Genomic DNA, 17,624 nt, shown 5'->3' on the forward strand with positions numbered 1-17,624 from the left:
CATCACAGCAGCCCAGCAGCAATCACGCCAGGTATTAGTTTCCTTGCCTGGCTGTTCTCTTACAGTACAAGGTATGGTTTATCTGATACACTGGTTTTCAGAAAGTGTCTGAGTGATTTATTTAATAAGAAAATAAACTAGAGAAATTCCTCTGAAGAAGCATTGCCTCCCCTGAGATGTTCATTTAGACCCTGATAAGCAAAAGGATAATTTAATTTTAGTCCTCCTATTTCACTGAAAAATGAGAAAAGCATGTCCACTTAACTGAGCCATAGAGAAATAAATCACTCGTACATAGAAGTGGGAAGCCAAAGGGCATGAGAAATAAAATAGCTTTCTAATCTTCACAGTGTGTGAAACTCTTGTCTTCTACATGAACAGCTAATTTGTAACTAATCACTTCTCCATCCAGGTGGAAGCCGAGTTGATTGATAAGCTGGACAGCCTGGTATCTGAAGGAAAAGGGGATGAGAACTACAGGGAACTCTTCAGCCTGCTGTAAGCTCTGCCACTTTCTGCTCACTGTGTTGTGCAGGGTCACTGAAGGAGTCAGAGCAGAGACAGAAGGAGTCAGTGCAGCCGCAGCTATGAGCTCATCTTCAGAGAACGCAATCGCTGGCTTTCTGGCAGGTTTTCATGGCATGGCTCAGTGAAATAGAAATGTGTCACTCTAATTCTGAAATGAAGATAAACCCCTAAATGTCTTCTTTTTGTGAAATCTAATAGAAGGCTGCACAGGTAAGGAGTTACCATCCTCCTGCCAAAAATTGCTTTGCTAGAGGAGCCAGTGCTTGCCTTTTTAGATAGCACTAAGTGAAATCATGGCCTTGGGATTGCTTAGAGAACCAGTGTACTATCTAGCAAGTCAGGCCTTGTTAAAGCAAAAGAGCTTTTCCTTTGATTATTCCAGTTTTTAAACGTTGTCTTTTGGTTGGCTTGACAGTTGCAAGTTGCTTCCTCCAGAGTCCACCATGACTATTTCCACTCCCTCTTGCACCAAAAATCCAGTAACTCATAAGGATAGATTTCAAGTCTTTACATCTGACTTTCCACTGAGTGGTCTTTGATCACTGATCTGTCTCTGAGTTTAATTTCTAATGATTCTAGTTTATTTCAAACTCTGTGAGTCCAGAGCGGCTAACCCTCAATCTTCTGTTCCAGTGAGCCATAAATTTCACGAGCAGAATTTTAGCCATATAATCCAGACAATTTTATGTGGCCTCAAATAGCATGTTGGCAGTTTGAGGCATAAACCTTTGTTTGACTAGGACTATTACTGGCATCTCTGAATTGACAATTGCACATTCATTCGTTTTCAAGATAGATAAGCCTGCCCATCCTGTACACTTATGCTTAGGAAGCCTGGAGATGTATTCAGTTTTGATTTGTGCATATCCAGACTCGGGAAGTCTGGCACTTTATGTGTACAGATAAGTCCATTTCAGGGATAAAGGCAAGAAATTTTTTTATTATTATTATTCACCTGGCAAGAGGAATATTTACATCTCCTTTGTTCTGTTTGAAGACGTTTCCTACCCAAAATGTTAGGCATTCAGGAACTGCAGCTTGTTACTTATTTTTAGATAATAATGACTGGATGTATTGCCAAGAAACACAGCCTGGAAGTCCAGCAACATCTTAGTTCATGTTTGCTACTGACTTTTCTGCAGACAGTGCGAACTCTGAGGAAACAGTTCCACAAAGTTAATAAATGCTGTGTGAAATAAACAGTTGACCCAGAATCCTGCGGTCTCAGCTACACTGCTGAAATGTGAACTGGCTCCCTCAGCCAAGGAAAATCATTCCAGTACAGAAGGGTTCGACTCTTCCCGGGGCATGTATGACACCCAACAGAATTTCTTCCCTCTTGCCAGTATAGAATTCGCAAGTTCTTTGACTGGAGAGCCAGTTTCAGGAAGCTAGCGTGAAAATTTGCTTTCTTTTTTCACTTTTTAATATGACTTTCAGTGTTCTTACTCAAGCCTCTCTAATCCTTCACATTGTCTCAGTGGGACGCTCCCTGTATTGTCTAGTGTGCTGAGAAGGAAGAATGCCTTTATTTATTTACAGTTTAAATAAATTGTGATTCAAGGTTGGTTGATTGGTTGCTGATAAGAGGTGGAACTTTACGTGGGGATGAGCAAAGAAGAGGTATTTGCATTAGGTTTAGACTCCCTTCTGACTTCTGATGGCTGTTAGCAGGATTTAAGCTACAGGTAATAATGTAGGCATCAACTGCTGCCATAAGCATTACTCTTTTTTCATACATTTTAAATGGTGCTGTGAAGATACTCTTCTTTCTCTCGTCAATTCTGTAATTTCCTTGTCTTTGCTTCATGCTGCCTGGAGTAGAACCCAGCTCTTTGGGCCTTATCCCAGGTAAGACAGTAGTTCTATGAATTTGTTGTATGAGGGAGAAACCAAGTTGTCTGCAGCTGTCTGCATGCACTGTTCCATTTCCCTGAAAGCCTCATCCCATCTTTCCATCTCCAAACAGTTTGCTGGAGAAGATTGAGCAGGAAACGTGGCGGGAGACTGGAGTCTCTTTTGTAACGTCAGTTACTCGTCTCATGGAGCGTCTACTGGACTATAGGTATCTGGCAACTACAATAATATATTCTAACAGCTCTGTGAAGAGGTGGTACCAAATTTCCTTCCAACAGGGATTGTTTAGATAGTTTATCATGCTGCATGCTTCTCTGATGGGAAGTCCTCTGTAAGCAAGCCCAGCTCATTGCTGGGCTTCTGAGCAAAAATCTCAAGTCTTCATCACTAGAGCCCTAATTCTCATTCTTGGATGCTCTTTACTCGTAGGAGCAAAGATAATGAAATTTTTACTTTGTCCTTGTGTGTTGAGCTTTAATCAGGTTGCTAAATGATAATTCCTTTCATCCTTGAAATGATCTCGCATAATTCAGCAGAACGGGTGCTAAATGCAGGAATGAGTTCAAACGCCTTGCTGAACCAAGACATGCTGAATGTCTCATCTAGGCATGCAGGGTTGGAAAACGTTTCAAAACATTTCATTTGAAGAAGGTCTGACATGTCACCTGGTGACTCGTGTTTAGGACTCCACTATAAATTAGGGATCATTTTTTCAGTTTTAGACTGAAGTTTGCAGGACTATTGTGTCAACACAGCTGAGCTTTGGCACAGTTACAAGAAAATAATTTTATATATGTGTGTATACACACACATACATATACACACACTCTCAAGAGTTCTTTTTATGGAATGATAATACAATCTGAAACTGTATACAACTGCCCCAGATATTTCTGTCTTTAGCTTACTGACAGGAGTTCAAGTAATGTTTTCTCCTGCTGCTGCTCATTCTAGGTGAAAACCTGTGACAGGGCTGGGTATTCTGCAGTCCCAAATCCTTCTCTGTGCTTTTTAGTTTGCTCTGTTTGTTATTCTTGCCAGTTTGATCCAATTTCTTGTTTCCTTCCTGACAACAGCTGCTGTACAACTACTACACAGGATCAGGTATCTGAGGCACAATTAAATGGAAGGCAAGGAAGCTGATTTTTTAAATGAAATGTGCTATCAGTGCAGCTTTGATACACAGACCTTTTCATGCTTAATTGCAGAACAGATACCTGGTGTTAGTTGAATTGTAATACACAGCGTATTCTTTTCATTCCCAGAGCAGAACAGGGAGCTATGCTAGCATTTGGCAGTCCACAGGCATCTCTTAGAGTCCAGCTGCCAGTTAGCTGACACAGGAGTTCTCAAGACAGTTTGCTGTGTCGCTGCTTTAAAATTCTTGTCTCTTCACGAGAGTGTTAAATTTTCAAGTCAAGATTAGTAATTTTTGAAGCCTTTAACTTTGTACTGCTTGAATAGATAAAATTTCTACAATTTTCAGCAATTAAAGATAAGTTCAATGCAAATAAAATATATAAAAAATAAATCTTAGCTGTGAAAACATTAGTAATCTAGTCTAAGTTACTCAGGTTGTATCTTTCAGTGTGCCAACACTACACTGGATAGCTGAATTTATAAATGCCACTATTACCTGGTTTTTGCTCAGATTCTTGTAAGAAGTAGCAGTCATTTTGGGTGCTCATTCTCAGATGCAGGCATGTAAGAGAACACTCAGTTCTCCTATCATTTAAACCATAATACAGAAAGTTTTCTTAGAGGAACTTTATTAAAATAAAATACATGATTAACTGATGTTTGTGATCCAAGGAAACCAGAGGATAAGATAGCTAGCTTTAAATTTATTTTAAGAGGACTTTTTTGCAAATGTATGTTTCAACATCGCTCTGCTTTTTTAGGGACTGTATGAAAGGAGATGAAACGGAAAACAAGAAAATTGGCTGCACTGTTAACCTCATGGTAAAGATGTTTCCTTGATCTGTCTTTGAGACCGTGCTGTGTTGTTGTAACTGGAAAGGCTGGGGTAGGAATCTGTGTCACGCAGCGGGGTGACAGAACAGAACGTCAGGGGTTGTGAGGATCCCCTGGAAGTCTCTGGTCCAACTCTGCTTAAAGCAGGGCCAAACAGTTGAGGCTCCTCAGGACCTTGTCCGGCTGAGTTCCGAGTATCCCTGTGACAGAGGTTCTACAACCCCTCTCACCTTTTCTTTCAGCTTTTGACTACCTTCACTTGAAAAAAAAAAATGCATAACACTATAAAATTAGTGGGTTAAATCAGTGTGAATGTGAGAAGAGCATTGACTTTTCCTTTACACTGATAATGTATTCTCTTTTCAGTACCTTTTTTTGCACACAGATGCTGCTGATAGTCTTGAGTGAAGGAAAAGTGTCAATAACAACTCTCTTTCCTTTCCTAGAATTTCTATAAATCCGAAATCAACAAAGAGGAGATGTACATCCGCTATATCCATAAGCTCTGTGACATGCACCTGCAGGCTGAGAACTATACAGGTTAGCAAGATATCGTATGGGGTCTGTTTAAAATCCTGGTGGAAGTTCGTGACTGTGCCAGTGTTACCTTCTCACATCTGAGTAGTACTTTTTGGAAGAAATTTGTATGTATCAGTTATGGCTGTTGGGAAGAAAAGCTGAGGTCCAGCCCATTCCCTCAAGTGAAATAATATATCTGTGCCCACACAATCATGTGACTATGCCGTTACACCCCAAATTTTACATTAAAGCATTTTATTGGGAACACTGATGAAAAAAAATCACATCAGTGGAATCAAAACTAAAGGAAGATTCAAACCACAAAACCACCCTTATGTTATTATTTGCCATATTCCCTTGCATTGTGGTGTTTAGGAGCACTTAGGAAGCGTATGGACTTTAATTGTGTGTTGTCCAAGCTCTGTTGACAGTTGCAGGCCACAAATCCAGTTACATATTTGAATATCTGGCTGTGCATTTAAATCAAGTAGCTAGTGAAAAGAAACTTGGCAGATCTGTATCTAAAAATTAGGATCATAGGAAACAGCTTTCTGCTGCTACTTTATGTAATTGAATAATTTAATGATCATCTGAGACTTCAGAATTTTTCTGAAATTGTACATTAGAAATCCTAGACTGTTTAAGAAGCATGTCTAGTGACCTTTCAGTGTTTTGGCTGTATTTATTTGTTGTATTGATTCAGTGTTCAATAACTGCATTTCCAACAGAGGCTGCATTTACTTTGCTTTTGTACTGTGAGTTGCTTCAGTGGGAGGACAGACCTCTGAGAGAGTTCCTGCATTATCCATCTCAGTCAGAGTGGCAACGTAAGGAAGGTCTGTGCCGTAAGATTATCCATTACTTCAACAAAGGGAAGGTATGCCAACTTCTTCTCTCTTCCAGCAGCTTCCTTCCCTTTTCCTGACTGACTTAGGGCTTGCAAGCCTGTCATCCCAGTTCAGTAGTCTGGAAATAATTTTGTATGAAAAATTCCTTCTTGACTCTCTCTTTTCTGAACGAAAAAAACAGATGAGAGAATGGATATGGGTATTTCATGATGCATAACATTTGGAACTAGTTTAGGCAGCCCACCAGGAAAAACACCTAAATATTTTTATGCCTTTAAACCAAACTTTGGATGGCCTGATACATCAGGAAGCTCTGTGAAAGCCAGCTCCTTAGCTTTCAAGGGGCAGGATGGTGTTTTGTCGTTGTCTATGCAAATTGCTGTATTATGACTCACTTTAGGAATTGTTTTCTTTCTAACCTATACAGGCAAATTGAGGCAATTCACTGTAGGAGTCCCTTTATTAAAAAAGACTGAAGTATTTTCAGTGTCACTGGTATCATTTGAAGTGGCTTTCTGCTAAAGTGCAGTTCCATCCATTGCAGAAGAAGAAAATCAATACAGTTCAATTTTGTTTTTCCTACAATATTTTTTTTTTCTAAACCCTGCAGACGTAGGTGTTATAATCCCTTCTGTCATGGTGTTCTGGGAACGTTTTAGAGGTGAACCTTAAAAGCAATATCATCTGTCAGAATATTTTTAAATTTTTCCCATCTCTAGAAAAATTCCTGCAGCTTATACTGTTGGAAGATAACGTACATCTGTGTGCCCCAGGGTTGGTTTTGCCTGTGAGAGCAATGACAGTGGCATTAAACACAACGGGATTTGGTTCATGTAGCATTGCCATCCCAGATAATTCTTTCCTAGCCCTGATAATGGAAAGCTGCATGTGGCAGAGACATTCTCTACAGAACCTGCAAAAGGAAGGCAGGTTCTTTGAGGAAGTGATTCATTAAAAAGGATTTTATTTTTCTTTTGCCAGAATTGGGTTTTTTTGTAATAATACTGCATGTGGTTCTCTTTTTAGTTTTAGGAATTTTCAGGGGTTTTCAGACTGTGCTTAAAATAAGTTGATTACTGACTCATGCTCATATTGCAGTACTGTGCTGTCTAGACAAGGATGATACACAGACTAATTGAAGCAAGTGAGCCTGTATTTTTGATAAAAACAGGCAATCCGTACATGGACTGAAAGGGAGTTAAAAACTTGACAGATGTAATTTTGCTATAAAACTCCTTACAGATTATAGAGTGTTAACCTCTTGAGTTTTTTTTTCCCTGCTGGATGTTCGTAGAGTTACTTGTCTTTGTGTTTTAATCGTCCTTTATTATAAATGGTAGCTGAATGATTAAATAATCCACTTAAGCAGTGTGTGTGTGTCACTCAAATTGTGGCAGAGAAAGATGCTGAGAAGCCAAATCCTCCTGCTGCTTTTCAGCGCTCTTTCTGTTGCTGCGTAACAGGGAACAGCTCAGGGAATGGAAGAAATTCAACTTGTGTCTGATAGTTTCTTTCTGCACCACCCTAAGGTGGTCCCTCCTCGGGTCCTGAAGAGTGGAATTTGTTGTTTTGTGTCCTTCAGGTGAATTTCAAGAGTTAAGCTTCTCATGCTGCTCCTGGTATCTTTCACTAAGTAAGGGGGGTCAAAGCAGCATGAGAGGGGCATAAAGATTCTGTATTTTTTAATGGGAAAATATTCTCAGCACAGGAACAGGAGCAAACTGTGGCCACAAGACATTGTGACAGTTTTGGTTTCGACTTAAAGGGTGTCCCAGCAGAGGGCACAGTGGAGACATGGCCCATGGCAGGCGAGGAGCACCTTCCCAGCACTGTCTGTAGCAGCCCCATTCTAGGAAAGAACAAGGTGTTCCAAAGCCCTTTCAGCCTTTGCTCCAGTCGTGTGCTCAGTCCCGCTGCTCTCTGCTATGCTTTGAATTGGTTTAGGGCTCAGTCAGCAGTATGTGCAAGTGTGTAACTTTAAAGGAGAATTTTTTTTTAACTGACAGTTAAGGATTTTATCTGTTAAAACTCAAGATTTTCTGGTTGAAGAAGACTGTATGAAACGGTTAGAATCCAATTGATCATGCTTCTGGATAGCAATAGCATGAAAACTACACAACCCTTTCTGTCTCGTTCATGTTAGATTTTAGTAATTAAAAACTCTGCCCAGCTCCCATCACAGCATCATGGCGTGTATTCTCCTTAGTGCCACTCAAGTGCTGAGAGAGACTCAAAGCTGTATTTCCAAAGCACTTCATTTTTTGATCATGTGCTCCATTCCCAACTTTTGTACTAATTTCTCTTGTGCCACCCTCATGTGAGTCATATTTCCAAAAGAAATCTGCACACTGGGATGCAAGTAAATAAAGGTTGCCATTCATAAATGTTGATTGTCTCTATCTGTGCCTTCTCGTCTGCAGTCAGTAGTGCTCAGCTGAGAGCTGCTGGTGCCTTAGGAGAAAGCTGCAATAAATGTCCTATGAAAGTGCTTTTCAAGTGAAAGACATAATAAAGAACATGCAAACAGATCAGACGTCAGCAAAACAAAGCAGTGATGAGGGAAATTAGCAGTGGAGACGTTAGGAAATTATTTGAAAGGGGGAGGAATGATGCTTTAGAGGGAAGTGACAATTGCATAGCACATGGAACTACATATTAAATTTCTACACTCTGAAGATGGTATTCATTAACACCACAGATTTTAAAACTGAGGAGCACAGCGAATCAGATATCTATTCATTCTCTTTTTCTTTCAAATATCTGCAAACTTTTTTCTCTCTAAGAAGTTGCCTGTATGTTTCTTCACCTCTCTATCTCATCTTGTATCTACAGCATGTTCAGCTAGCACAGTGGAATTTCTCTGTGTGGAAATCTAACTGAAACAAAGAGAGAAAGCCTGAGTTAGGATGACAGGAACAGTACCAGGGTATATGTAGAAAAGCTGGTATAAGGAGAACTAAGGTGTGGTTACAGGTTGTTAATGTAATTCACATCACAAAAGCAGCATGAAAAAGTTACATATGTAGGATCACCTGAAGGGAAGACAGCCAGCTGGCTTTCTGCTTCTATCTGGAAAACAGATTAAAGAATTATGTAGGCTTTAGCCCCAGCATCCCATCTGGAAGCAGGACTGCTCACACTCACTGTGACAGAAGCCATTTACTCCTGGATGCTTTCTTCAAGAAGACACTTTTCCATTCTTTCAAGTACATACAGATCATCTAAGGACGGAAAAATCTACGTATAATATCTCCATAAAGAATATTAAAAGCTATAAAAAAAATGTAGTGGTATTTGTGTTTGCCAATATAAACACTTCACTGGTTAATGTTGTTGACCCCAATGCAGTTTATCAGTTTGTATGTCATGGACTTTGACAACCCACAGCAAAAATCCTCTTTAATTTGAGATCACAAAAACCTGAGTAGTCAAGTAACTGGTCTTTCAATGCATTTTGGTGACAGTGTAGAGTCACAAATAAACTACAATATTGCTATTAATATTCTTAAAACTTAAGGTGAGAGTCTAAATCACACGTTAATTTTGTTTTCACTACAAGACGGTCCTCGTTAAAACAACTGGCAACTTAGCCCAGTAACACACAAAAGTTAATCCAGGAAAGGTTCAGCTGAGACTTTGGTGTTCCAGATCCTTTAGATGAGTATGGTAGGGAACAGTTGTTCCCCCAAAAGGCTTCCAGGCTCTGCAGGTGATGGGAGAGGAGATTCCAGTTCACAGGTGTACAATGAGCACTCAAACTAAGTGAGGTAACAAAGGAGTCTTTCTCTCAACGTAGGCATGCCCAAACTCAGTCTCCCTTACCTCTGAGGGTGACAGCTATTGTGTGCTAGAAAAGGTCTGTTGTATGCAGACTGCAAGCTGAAGAAATGAGTTTTGCTTCCAGTTCTGTATCTGGATGTTGACTCGATGCAGTGCTGCAGCTCTGTTTTGAGGCTCTGGGATCTGTGTTGGAGTGTTTCCCATTGCTTGGCAGGTTCTTGCTTTCAGCAGGAAGCAGTAGCCCTGGGACAGGGAGTGTTCTGATGAGGAGTGAAGCCCTAACTCTTTACTCCAGGAGGTTTTGGTGCAGAAAGCAAATGAGATTTTGTCTAACAGGAAGAAAAATTATTACTTGTATTGTCTTTCTCCAAGTGAGCTTCCGGTCTCATGAGTGAACTGTCAGTAGCAAGCAGTGTGTGTGTGATTTCAGTGTAACATAAGCCTCCGTTAACCGTCTTGAAGAAGGAATTCATCTGATAGTCAATGGAAACTGTATGTCATCACATCTAATCCCTGGCATTTCATACCAAATGAATCCCCAAAACTGTGTTTCCATATTCCTTTCAGCTGAGCTGGCAGTAACAATCTGTGTGCTGTGATTGTGATTTGCTTTGGTTTCACAGAGCTGGGAGTTTGGAATCCCCCTGTGCAGAGAACTGGCCCTGCAGTACGAAAGTCTATATGATTACCAGAGCCTCAGCTGGATTCGTGTAAGTAGCAGCACTTCCTCTCCTTGTAGATTCTCATGTCATTTCCCACAGAATTTTCCTGTCCTGTTAGAACATTCTGAATTTAAAAAATAATCATGTTCCCTATACAGCTCCATGCATTTACAGCAACGCTTTTGCCATTGATCCATTTCGATGACTTTATAGGTCCACCGAAGTAATTCCTAAGTCTGCTAGCAGTAAACTCCCATGAGCCTGTGGAAGACAGCACACACAGGAGCTGGGCTTGCTATTGCAGTTGCTTAATTATATTTTTACATAAAATATCTTTTTTATTTAAAAAAAAATAAGTTGCATATTAATATTTCATTTTAATTCCAAGAATATCAAGGGCAGCTTGTGCCTCAATTGACTTGTAAGAGGAACAAGAGACAAGGAATAGAGAAGGCAAACACTTGATGGCATTCTTGTCAATTTAGAGGAGTCTGGTCCTGTGGCAAAACCAAACACGTGATGAAATAAGGGTGTATTTGCAGCATGTGCTTTAATTGGAAAAAGTCAAGTTCTGGTTATTTAAAAACTTTATGAATGTGAAAATAATTCATCTGCTTTTGTCCCTGCAGTAGTGTTCATGTATCCAAACTTAAGATTTCTGCTGTGTGGATGTATTTCTATACCCAGTGGTTTAAATTCTTGTTAAAAGTCAAATTTATTCTTATCTGAAGATACTTGTCTAAGTGGGTCTCATGAACTGCAATTCTGAAGAGCCTGTTTTCTTCAGGGTGGCCCTAAAGAGAGTTCAGGTGACCATCACTGTGTGCTTGTTTATTGTAGACATCTAAAGCAGAGCAGTGTGAAAACTTACCCTGGTGTACAGGAATTATGTACTGGTCAACTGATCATGAATGATCAGGAAACAAGCTTTCTAAAGGCTCAGTTAAGTTGTGCATCAAGACTTGCTTTCCTAAGAAGAATCAGTAAATTAGCTGTTCTTGCTGCTTCTTGATTATTTGGATTTAATCAGCTGGCAGGTGAAGGTCATCTCAGCTGCTCACTGGAAACAGTTCACCTCATCGCTTTGCTCACCTGTGTGTGATCTGTTTTCTGTTCAGATTGCCTAAATCTGTGTTGATGTGAACTGGCTTTAATTTCTCCCCACTCTGAAGAGTTTTTCTCTATGCATTATTCAACACATTCCTTTATTCTTGCTGCTTTTACTCCAGTAAAAGTGGGACCGTCTCCAGTTTAGAAAAGGAGTTAATATGTGTGGGAACCAAGAACAAAACCTTGATGACATATTCTGAGTCAAAGTTAGGGTTTCCTGCAGTGAAAACAATGACATCAAACTGATTCTTCTCTGTAAAAAGATATCTGCTTGCTATAGTGAAATTCTGTGAGCCTTTCAACTGAGGTTCAGTTTGGCAAGGGGTCTTGAGATCCCACTCTTGATAGAAATGCCAGCATGGTGCCACAAAACTAGTAATTGGAACTAGAGAAAAGTCCTTTTACTTTTTCCAAATCCTTTTTTTTTCTTCCATGTTAGACCGACTGGTGCACAGAGCTGTAGAAGATTTAATTTTATTTCATCCGTTTTCATGCCCCTCAACTCAATTAAGGCGAACCCAATTGAATTGATATAATTTTCCAAACAGTGGTATAGAGTTTGAGCTGTAGGAGAGAGTAGGACACTGTGAACCAGGCAACATAGATCTTAATCTCAGTTTTGCCATTAATTCTGCAATGCAAAATAAATTACATGCAAGACTTGTTTAATTTCAAATGAGATACGACAGAAAAATTTTCATATGTCATCTCCAAGACTGTAAAATGAGTATACTGATCCTATAGGCTGTTTCATTATGTGAACTGTTTAATTAATAAGTTTTATCTTTAAAAGGATTTCGATCTTTTCATTAAAAATTGTGGGGGCAAATGTGCTATTTTACTGTGTCTTGGGACTAATGTTTTAAGTGCAGCTTTAAGGGTCTGATAGCAGCTTTTTCCTCTGCAGAAAATGGAAGCTACTTATTACGATAACATCATGGAACAGCAGCGCTTAGAACCTGAGTTTTTCAGAGTCGGTTTTTATGGTCGGAAATTCCCATTTTTCTTGCGGGTAAGCCAAACTTCTACAAAGTATGACAAAGTGACTGGGCTCAGAGTAGCAGTTGAGGCATTGTATCTTTGTTGCGGAGATACGAAGTCTGCCATTCAGCTTATGTTTCTGTGCTGGCACAGACAGAAACAGCTTTCTGGCTGAACTGAAGGATTTTGTCTTTTGGGAATGTTCTTGGGAACAGAGATCAGAAATTTGACTTGTGCCTCTGTGTATTTTTGACAATCTGCAGATGCAGCACAAATTGCCTCTATATTAAGCCAAATGCTGTATTGCAGCAATGTTGGGTCATTACTCAACTAATTTTCATCATCTCAATTTATCACACTTTAAAAAGTCTCACATGACAGAATTACTCTGATACCAGACTAACGACTATCTTATGCTGTCTACAAGCAAAAATTTCATCTCTCTTCAACAAAAAACCTAGCAGCTTCTCTGGACATGTCATCCCTTTGAGCCTACTGTCCACCGCTGTATACAGGATAAGCTGGGTCTACAATCCATTTTAAAAGTGAAACTAACTTCTTTTCCTAAAGAGAAATCAAAACTTAAAATGACTATTTGTTCATACAGTGTCCTGTTGCTAGTTAAGAGCAAGGAAGCAATATGATTGTTCATATTGACAACTGACAACTGCTGTAAGAACTGTCTGAAAATTGATGGTAGATGCCATCTAGCTTGACAGGACAAGCTAACCTGAAGCGTGCTTTCAAGGACTGGAGGTGCATGGTTTGTGTTCTCTTTAAAGAAATAGTCTGGCAAGAGGTGGCACCACTCTTGAGTTACACAGTAAAAAGCTACAGAAAACTAAATCATACCATTTTGAAATCTGAGCTCTTAAATTTCCCTCTGATTACTAAGTTGGGGGTTTTTTTAACTGGGATTTAAGCACTGGTCTTTAATTACAGTCTTCTAATGGAAACAAGGACAGAGCAAGTGAAGGCAAGTTGGAGTTAATCAGGTGAAAAGAACAGTGGGTAAAGGGTGGCTTCATGTTCCTCGAAGGTGAGGCTGAGCAGCGCCGTAACACAGCAGCCTGAGCCTCTGTGAGGAATGCGCTGCAGAGGATCCGGGGGGATGCCAAGAGCTGCGGGACGAGGCAGCAGCTGCCCTCCCATGAACCTCCAGAGAAAACTGATACTTTCTCTTTTTTTCATATCTTAACAACAGATGTTTCAGAAAATGAATGACAACAAAGTCGTCACGGCAAATAAGCATTCCTACCTTTTGAAGTAGCATCAGTGCATCTAGCTTCTGACAGGAGGGATATTATGTTATGGATCCCTCAGTTTCATCTCGGGTCCTGCATGGCCTGTATGTTTAACCCTGCGGGAGTTTTCAGGGCACAGCACTTCTCTCTGCAAAACGGTGTAACAATCTGAATACTTGACTGAAGACATGAACAGTGAACATGAGTGTATATAATTATAATCCTTGTTAATTCTGCAGTTATATTTGGTAGCAGTACTTCTGATAGCAGATTACTAATGTAGCAATCTCATTAAAAGTCATCCTCCTCCTTTCTCTCTCTAATGATCCATACAGCATACACATTGAGAAGCACAGACTAAGCCCATTAGCAGTCACATCAGCATGGATCACACTGTAAAGAGATTGGAAGTAGCTATTTTAGAGAAGAAAAAGATTTACGTGATTTACACGGATTTAAAATTTTCAATTCATGAAATAACTCCATGCCTTTCTCTCATTGCTGTATTGCTTCAGACAGAAAGCCACTTCTTTCTTCATCTTAGATTTTGAAGACCCTTTGTCTAGAGAAGTCATTGTCCATGTTTCTACAAATTCTGCATCTATTTCTAGCCTTCCTACATAAGTAAATTAAAATTGTCCATGCCTTCTGCCTACCAGAAGTTCAAGTAAGGCCTGACAAGCTGCGTTCTGAGATCTTGTGTTGGCATCTGTCTGAAAAGTCTATTAAATTTAGCTTTGAGGTGTTTCCAGGGCATTATTTTTAGAATGACAATAACTTTATTTATAGGCTTATAGTTTCTGGATTGCTGCAATCTAAAGCTGAAATAAAGAACACAGTGTCAAGAGATTCACCTTCAAACATGGACTCACTCCAAATTTAATAATAGCTGCAAAGTTTGGGCATTACAGACTGAACTGTCAAGACTCATCATGCAGTTTTTTTCCCAGTTCATTGGTTGCTGATTGGTTGTGACTGATGCATACAAAGTGATGTATGTCACAGCTGGAAGATAAGATCTGTCCCATAAAGTTGACATGCAAAGCCAAAGACAACTGCACCGATTGGCTGTTTTATAATCGCTTTCGCTCCGATTTTGTAACAAGATCAAGAACTGCTTGGCCAGAACTCTTTTCCAGAGCAACTAAGAAAACATTGCATATACTGCCGCTTCTAAATTCAAGAGGTAGAAGGGGAGGGGAACAGTTCGTGTTTGCTGGGATTCTTTTTGGTTTTTCTGAAGGTGAAAGATCTCCCTGTACTTCCAATTATTGTTATGAGTTTAAACTACCAGAGTTAGAGAATTTGCGCGCTTCGGCTAGTCTCACGTCAGGAGACGTTTTAACAGCAATCGAAACTGCGTTTCGTGGTAATAGGGTTAAGGCAATGGAATACAATCTTCATGACACTGAGGACTTTAGAAATCCTGTGTCTTCCTGTTCAAAGTTTGAGATAGCTCAAAATGCATCCAAGACCAATGCAGAAGTGGTTTAGTGCCTCAAGAGGCATATCTCAACACAAGCTTTCATTACCAGCAGAAATTAAATTTTGTTCATGGAGAGGAAAATGCTTTTAAGGCTGAAGGGGAATTTGCCAAGTCGCCACAGAGAATTCTTGATAAGGCTTTTCCATATTACTCCTTCAGGGAGTTCCTGAGGATGTATTGTTCTACACGATCAGAGGCAGATTGTATGGCTATGACAGTACAGCAAGGATTAAACAATGTTTTTTTTTGTGAACAGTTCATTACAACTGCTTCCTAAGCCTAACTGCTAAATTGATAAACATGTATCTCCCTCTGTTCTATGAAATCCGTAGGATTTTTATCAGTCTGCTGTAAATTGTATTTGACGGCAGCCTTTCCAGCCGAGCTGGTGACTTAAGTTTTGGCTGATATGTTTCAGTGCAGACCAATTAAAAAGCAGACCCTTTTCAGTTGTCTGGAAAGCAAATAAGAAAAGACAGTAGGACTGAGTGCTACATGTGTGAATCAGAGTCATCTGTCTGCTGAGGGATCAGCGAAGTAGTCTACTTATCACTTCTTGATGAAATACATTGAAAAGAAAAAGGAATAAAATATACAGCTGTGTTAAATGCACATTTTACTCTCACATTAGCATATGGACATTGTCATTTATCTTTGGTTTTAAAGCAGTAAAATTTTAAGTGAGATCAAAGTCGACAGAATTTAACTTATTTTTAAGGAGACTAATTTATGTTTGTCCTTGCAGAACAAGGAGTATGTATGTCGGGGTCACGACTACGAGAGGCTGGAAGCCTTCCAGCAGAGGATGCTGAGTGAGTTCCCACAAGCCATTGCAATGCAGCATCCAAACCACCCGGATGACTCCATATTGCAGTGTGATGCCCAGTGTATCCTTCAGTGAAGGGGCAAACTGTGATTAGAACAACTCGGGGACGGCACAGAGGAGGAAGGTGTTGAAAAGTGATCAGCTCAGATGCTTCAGTTCCTGAGTGTCTTAGGTACAGCCATGGACAAAACTATACACCAGTCTACAGTAGGCATTAACCAGTTCCTTGTGCTGTGTATCGTTGGAGAGAACAGTCACTCTTTATTCAGAGATCAACACAGGTCATACTCGGTGTGTAAGGGGGAAAGCTGTGCTTGGTCACATCCGTGTTTTAACTTTGACCCAGCAGTGTTGCCACAGTGCATGTTTTGTGTCATAAAAAGAACTCCAAATACCTTCTCTTGAAGAATATTTTGTTGGGAACAGATAGTAATTCCAACATGTTATTTTCCATTGTGTTCATTTTTCACATTAGTATTTTTTTTTTTTTTAAGTCTCCCTTTCTTTTAAACTGCTAGACTCTGAATCTCATTCTTCTTACTAGCAATCTCTGTAGCGTGTTGCAATGCAACCAATATGATGTCACGTTGATAGACTGACCCACATAACATTTAATGGCTCTGCAGAGACTTTTGGAGATTTTAGTCATCAGGACATCACTGTTTGTGGCTTGTGTGACCACAGCAAGGACATTGCGCAGGACTAACCCTAAGGACACTGTCAGCAAATGACACCTCCTGCAGTGGGTTCTGTTTCCCACTTGCCTTTCCTGACATGTGCCCTTCACTCTTCTGTGCTCTGTAACACTGATACTTAGATAGGCAGAAAGGTTGTTTGTACGTACATTTCAGTTTGTTTGGTTTTGCGTGCAGAGAGCTTGTCTGTAACACTGAGGTTAAACCACTTTAATTAAAGCGGACCGTAAGTTGATGAAATAAGGATAACTTTGGTTCGTAGACAGAGCTGAGGTAAGGAAGGCGATACCTATCAAAGGGAAATATTACATATTTAGGAACCTAAATCCATCAATACCTGCTAAAGTTCCTGCACAAATGAGGCACTTAGCTCTATTTAAAACTAACAGGGACTGGATGTTTTGCCTGCTGTAGGTGTTTTGGATGTCTTACTACATACTCTTTGCATGCCCAGCTGTCTCCCTCTTTGGTGAGTCTGGCTGTGAGATACTGCAACTCTGTGGACTCTTCTAGTCATTTTAGTCTAGTATTCTGCTGTGTCCCTCACAAAAGAAGAGTGTTGGAAACCAGAGGATCATGACTTTCTGAGACGACCATCCTGCTCCTTTCCACAGCAAAGCTGGCTTTCCAGTTTGATGTCCCGTAGCTTTCTTTGACTACGTCACTTACAGATTTACAGATCTATGCGGTGACCCCCATCCCAGACAACATCGATGTGCTGCAAATGGACCGTGTCCCTGATCGCATAAAGAGCTTCTACCGCGTCAACAACATCCGGAAGTTCCGCTATGACAGGCCCTTCCACAAAGGCCCAAAGGACAAGGAGAATGAATTCAAGGTAGAAGTAGCAAATAAGCAGTGATAATAAGTATTAATCTCCTCAAGGCAAGTACTGTCTTGTTATTTTATAATGGTGCAGCCTTTCAAGGAATCCTGATTTGATGGCCAAAGATACTGTAGTAACTCAAATAACAAGTAGCTGTTGAGTCCAGTGGTTACACATCGGACCTCAGTAAAGCACTGTCCAGTTTAAAGGTGAGTAAATTTAGTGCCAAGAGAAATGCACTTTGAAGCAAGGATGGTTTTTTTTTGTTTGGCTGAAATTTTTTTCTTT

General features: G+C 40.0%; 1 protein-coding gene across 1 annotated transcript in view; it reads left to right on the forward strand.

Annotated features, from left to right (window-relative positions):
- Positions 1 to 412: 412 nt before the first annotated feature.
- Positions 413 to 17,624, forward strand: part of LOC103771931 (dedicator of cytokinesis protein 3-like) — a gene marked incomplete at its 5' end in the record, with an annotated part of 35,986 nt that continues 18,774 nt past the window's right edge. The window contains 10 exons of the mRNA XM_008939250.1: positions 413 to 498; positions 2,353 to 2,379; positions 2,498 to 2,593; positions 4,287 to 4,347; positions 4,806 to 4,899; positions 5,607 to 5,755; positions 10,130 to 10,216; positions 12,186 to 12,290; positions 15,735 to 15,876; positions 17,182 to 17,348. Of these exons, the coding sequence (XP_008937498.1) occupies positions 413 to 498; positions 2,353 to 2,379; positions 2,498 to 2,593; positions 4,287 to 4,347; positions 4,806 to 4,899; positions 5,607 to 5,755; positions 10,130 to 10,216; positions 12,186 to 12,290; positions 15,735 to 15,876; positions 17,182 to 17,348 (1,014 nt within the window). The remainder of the gene's footprint in view (positions 499 to 2,352; positions 2,380 to 2,497; positions 2,594 to 4,286; positions 4,348 to 4,805; positions 4,900 to 5,606; positions 5,756 to 10,129; positions 10,217 to 12,185; positions 12,291 to 15,734; positions 15,877 to 17,181; positions 17,349 to 17,624) is intronic.

Source organism: Merops nubicus, unplaced genomic scaffold, assembly GCF_000691845.1.
Source record: "Merops nubicus isolate BGI_N331 unplaced genomic scaffold, ASM69184v1 scaffold19714, whole genome shotgun sequence".
In the NCBI taxonomy this organism is placed as follows: Eukaryota; Metazoa; Chordata; class Aves; order Coraciiformes; family Meropidae; genus Merops; species Merops nubicus.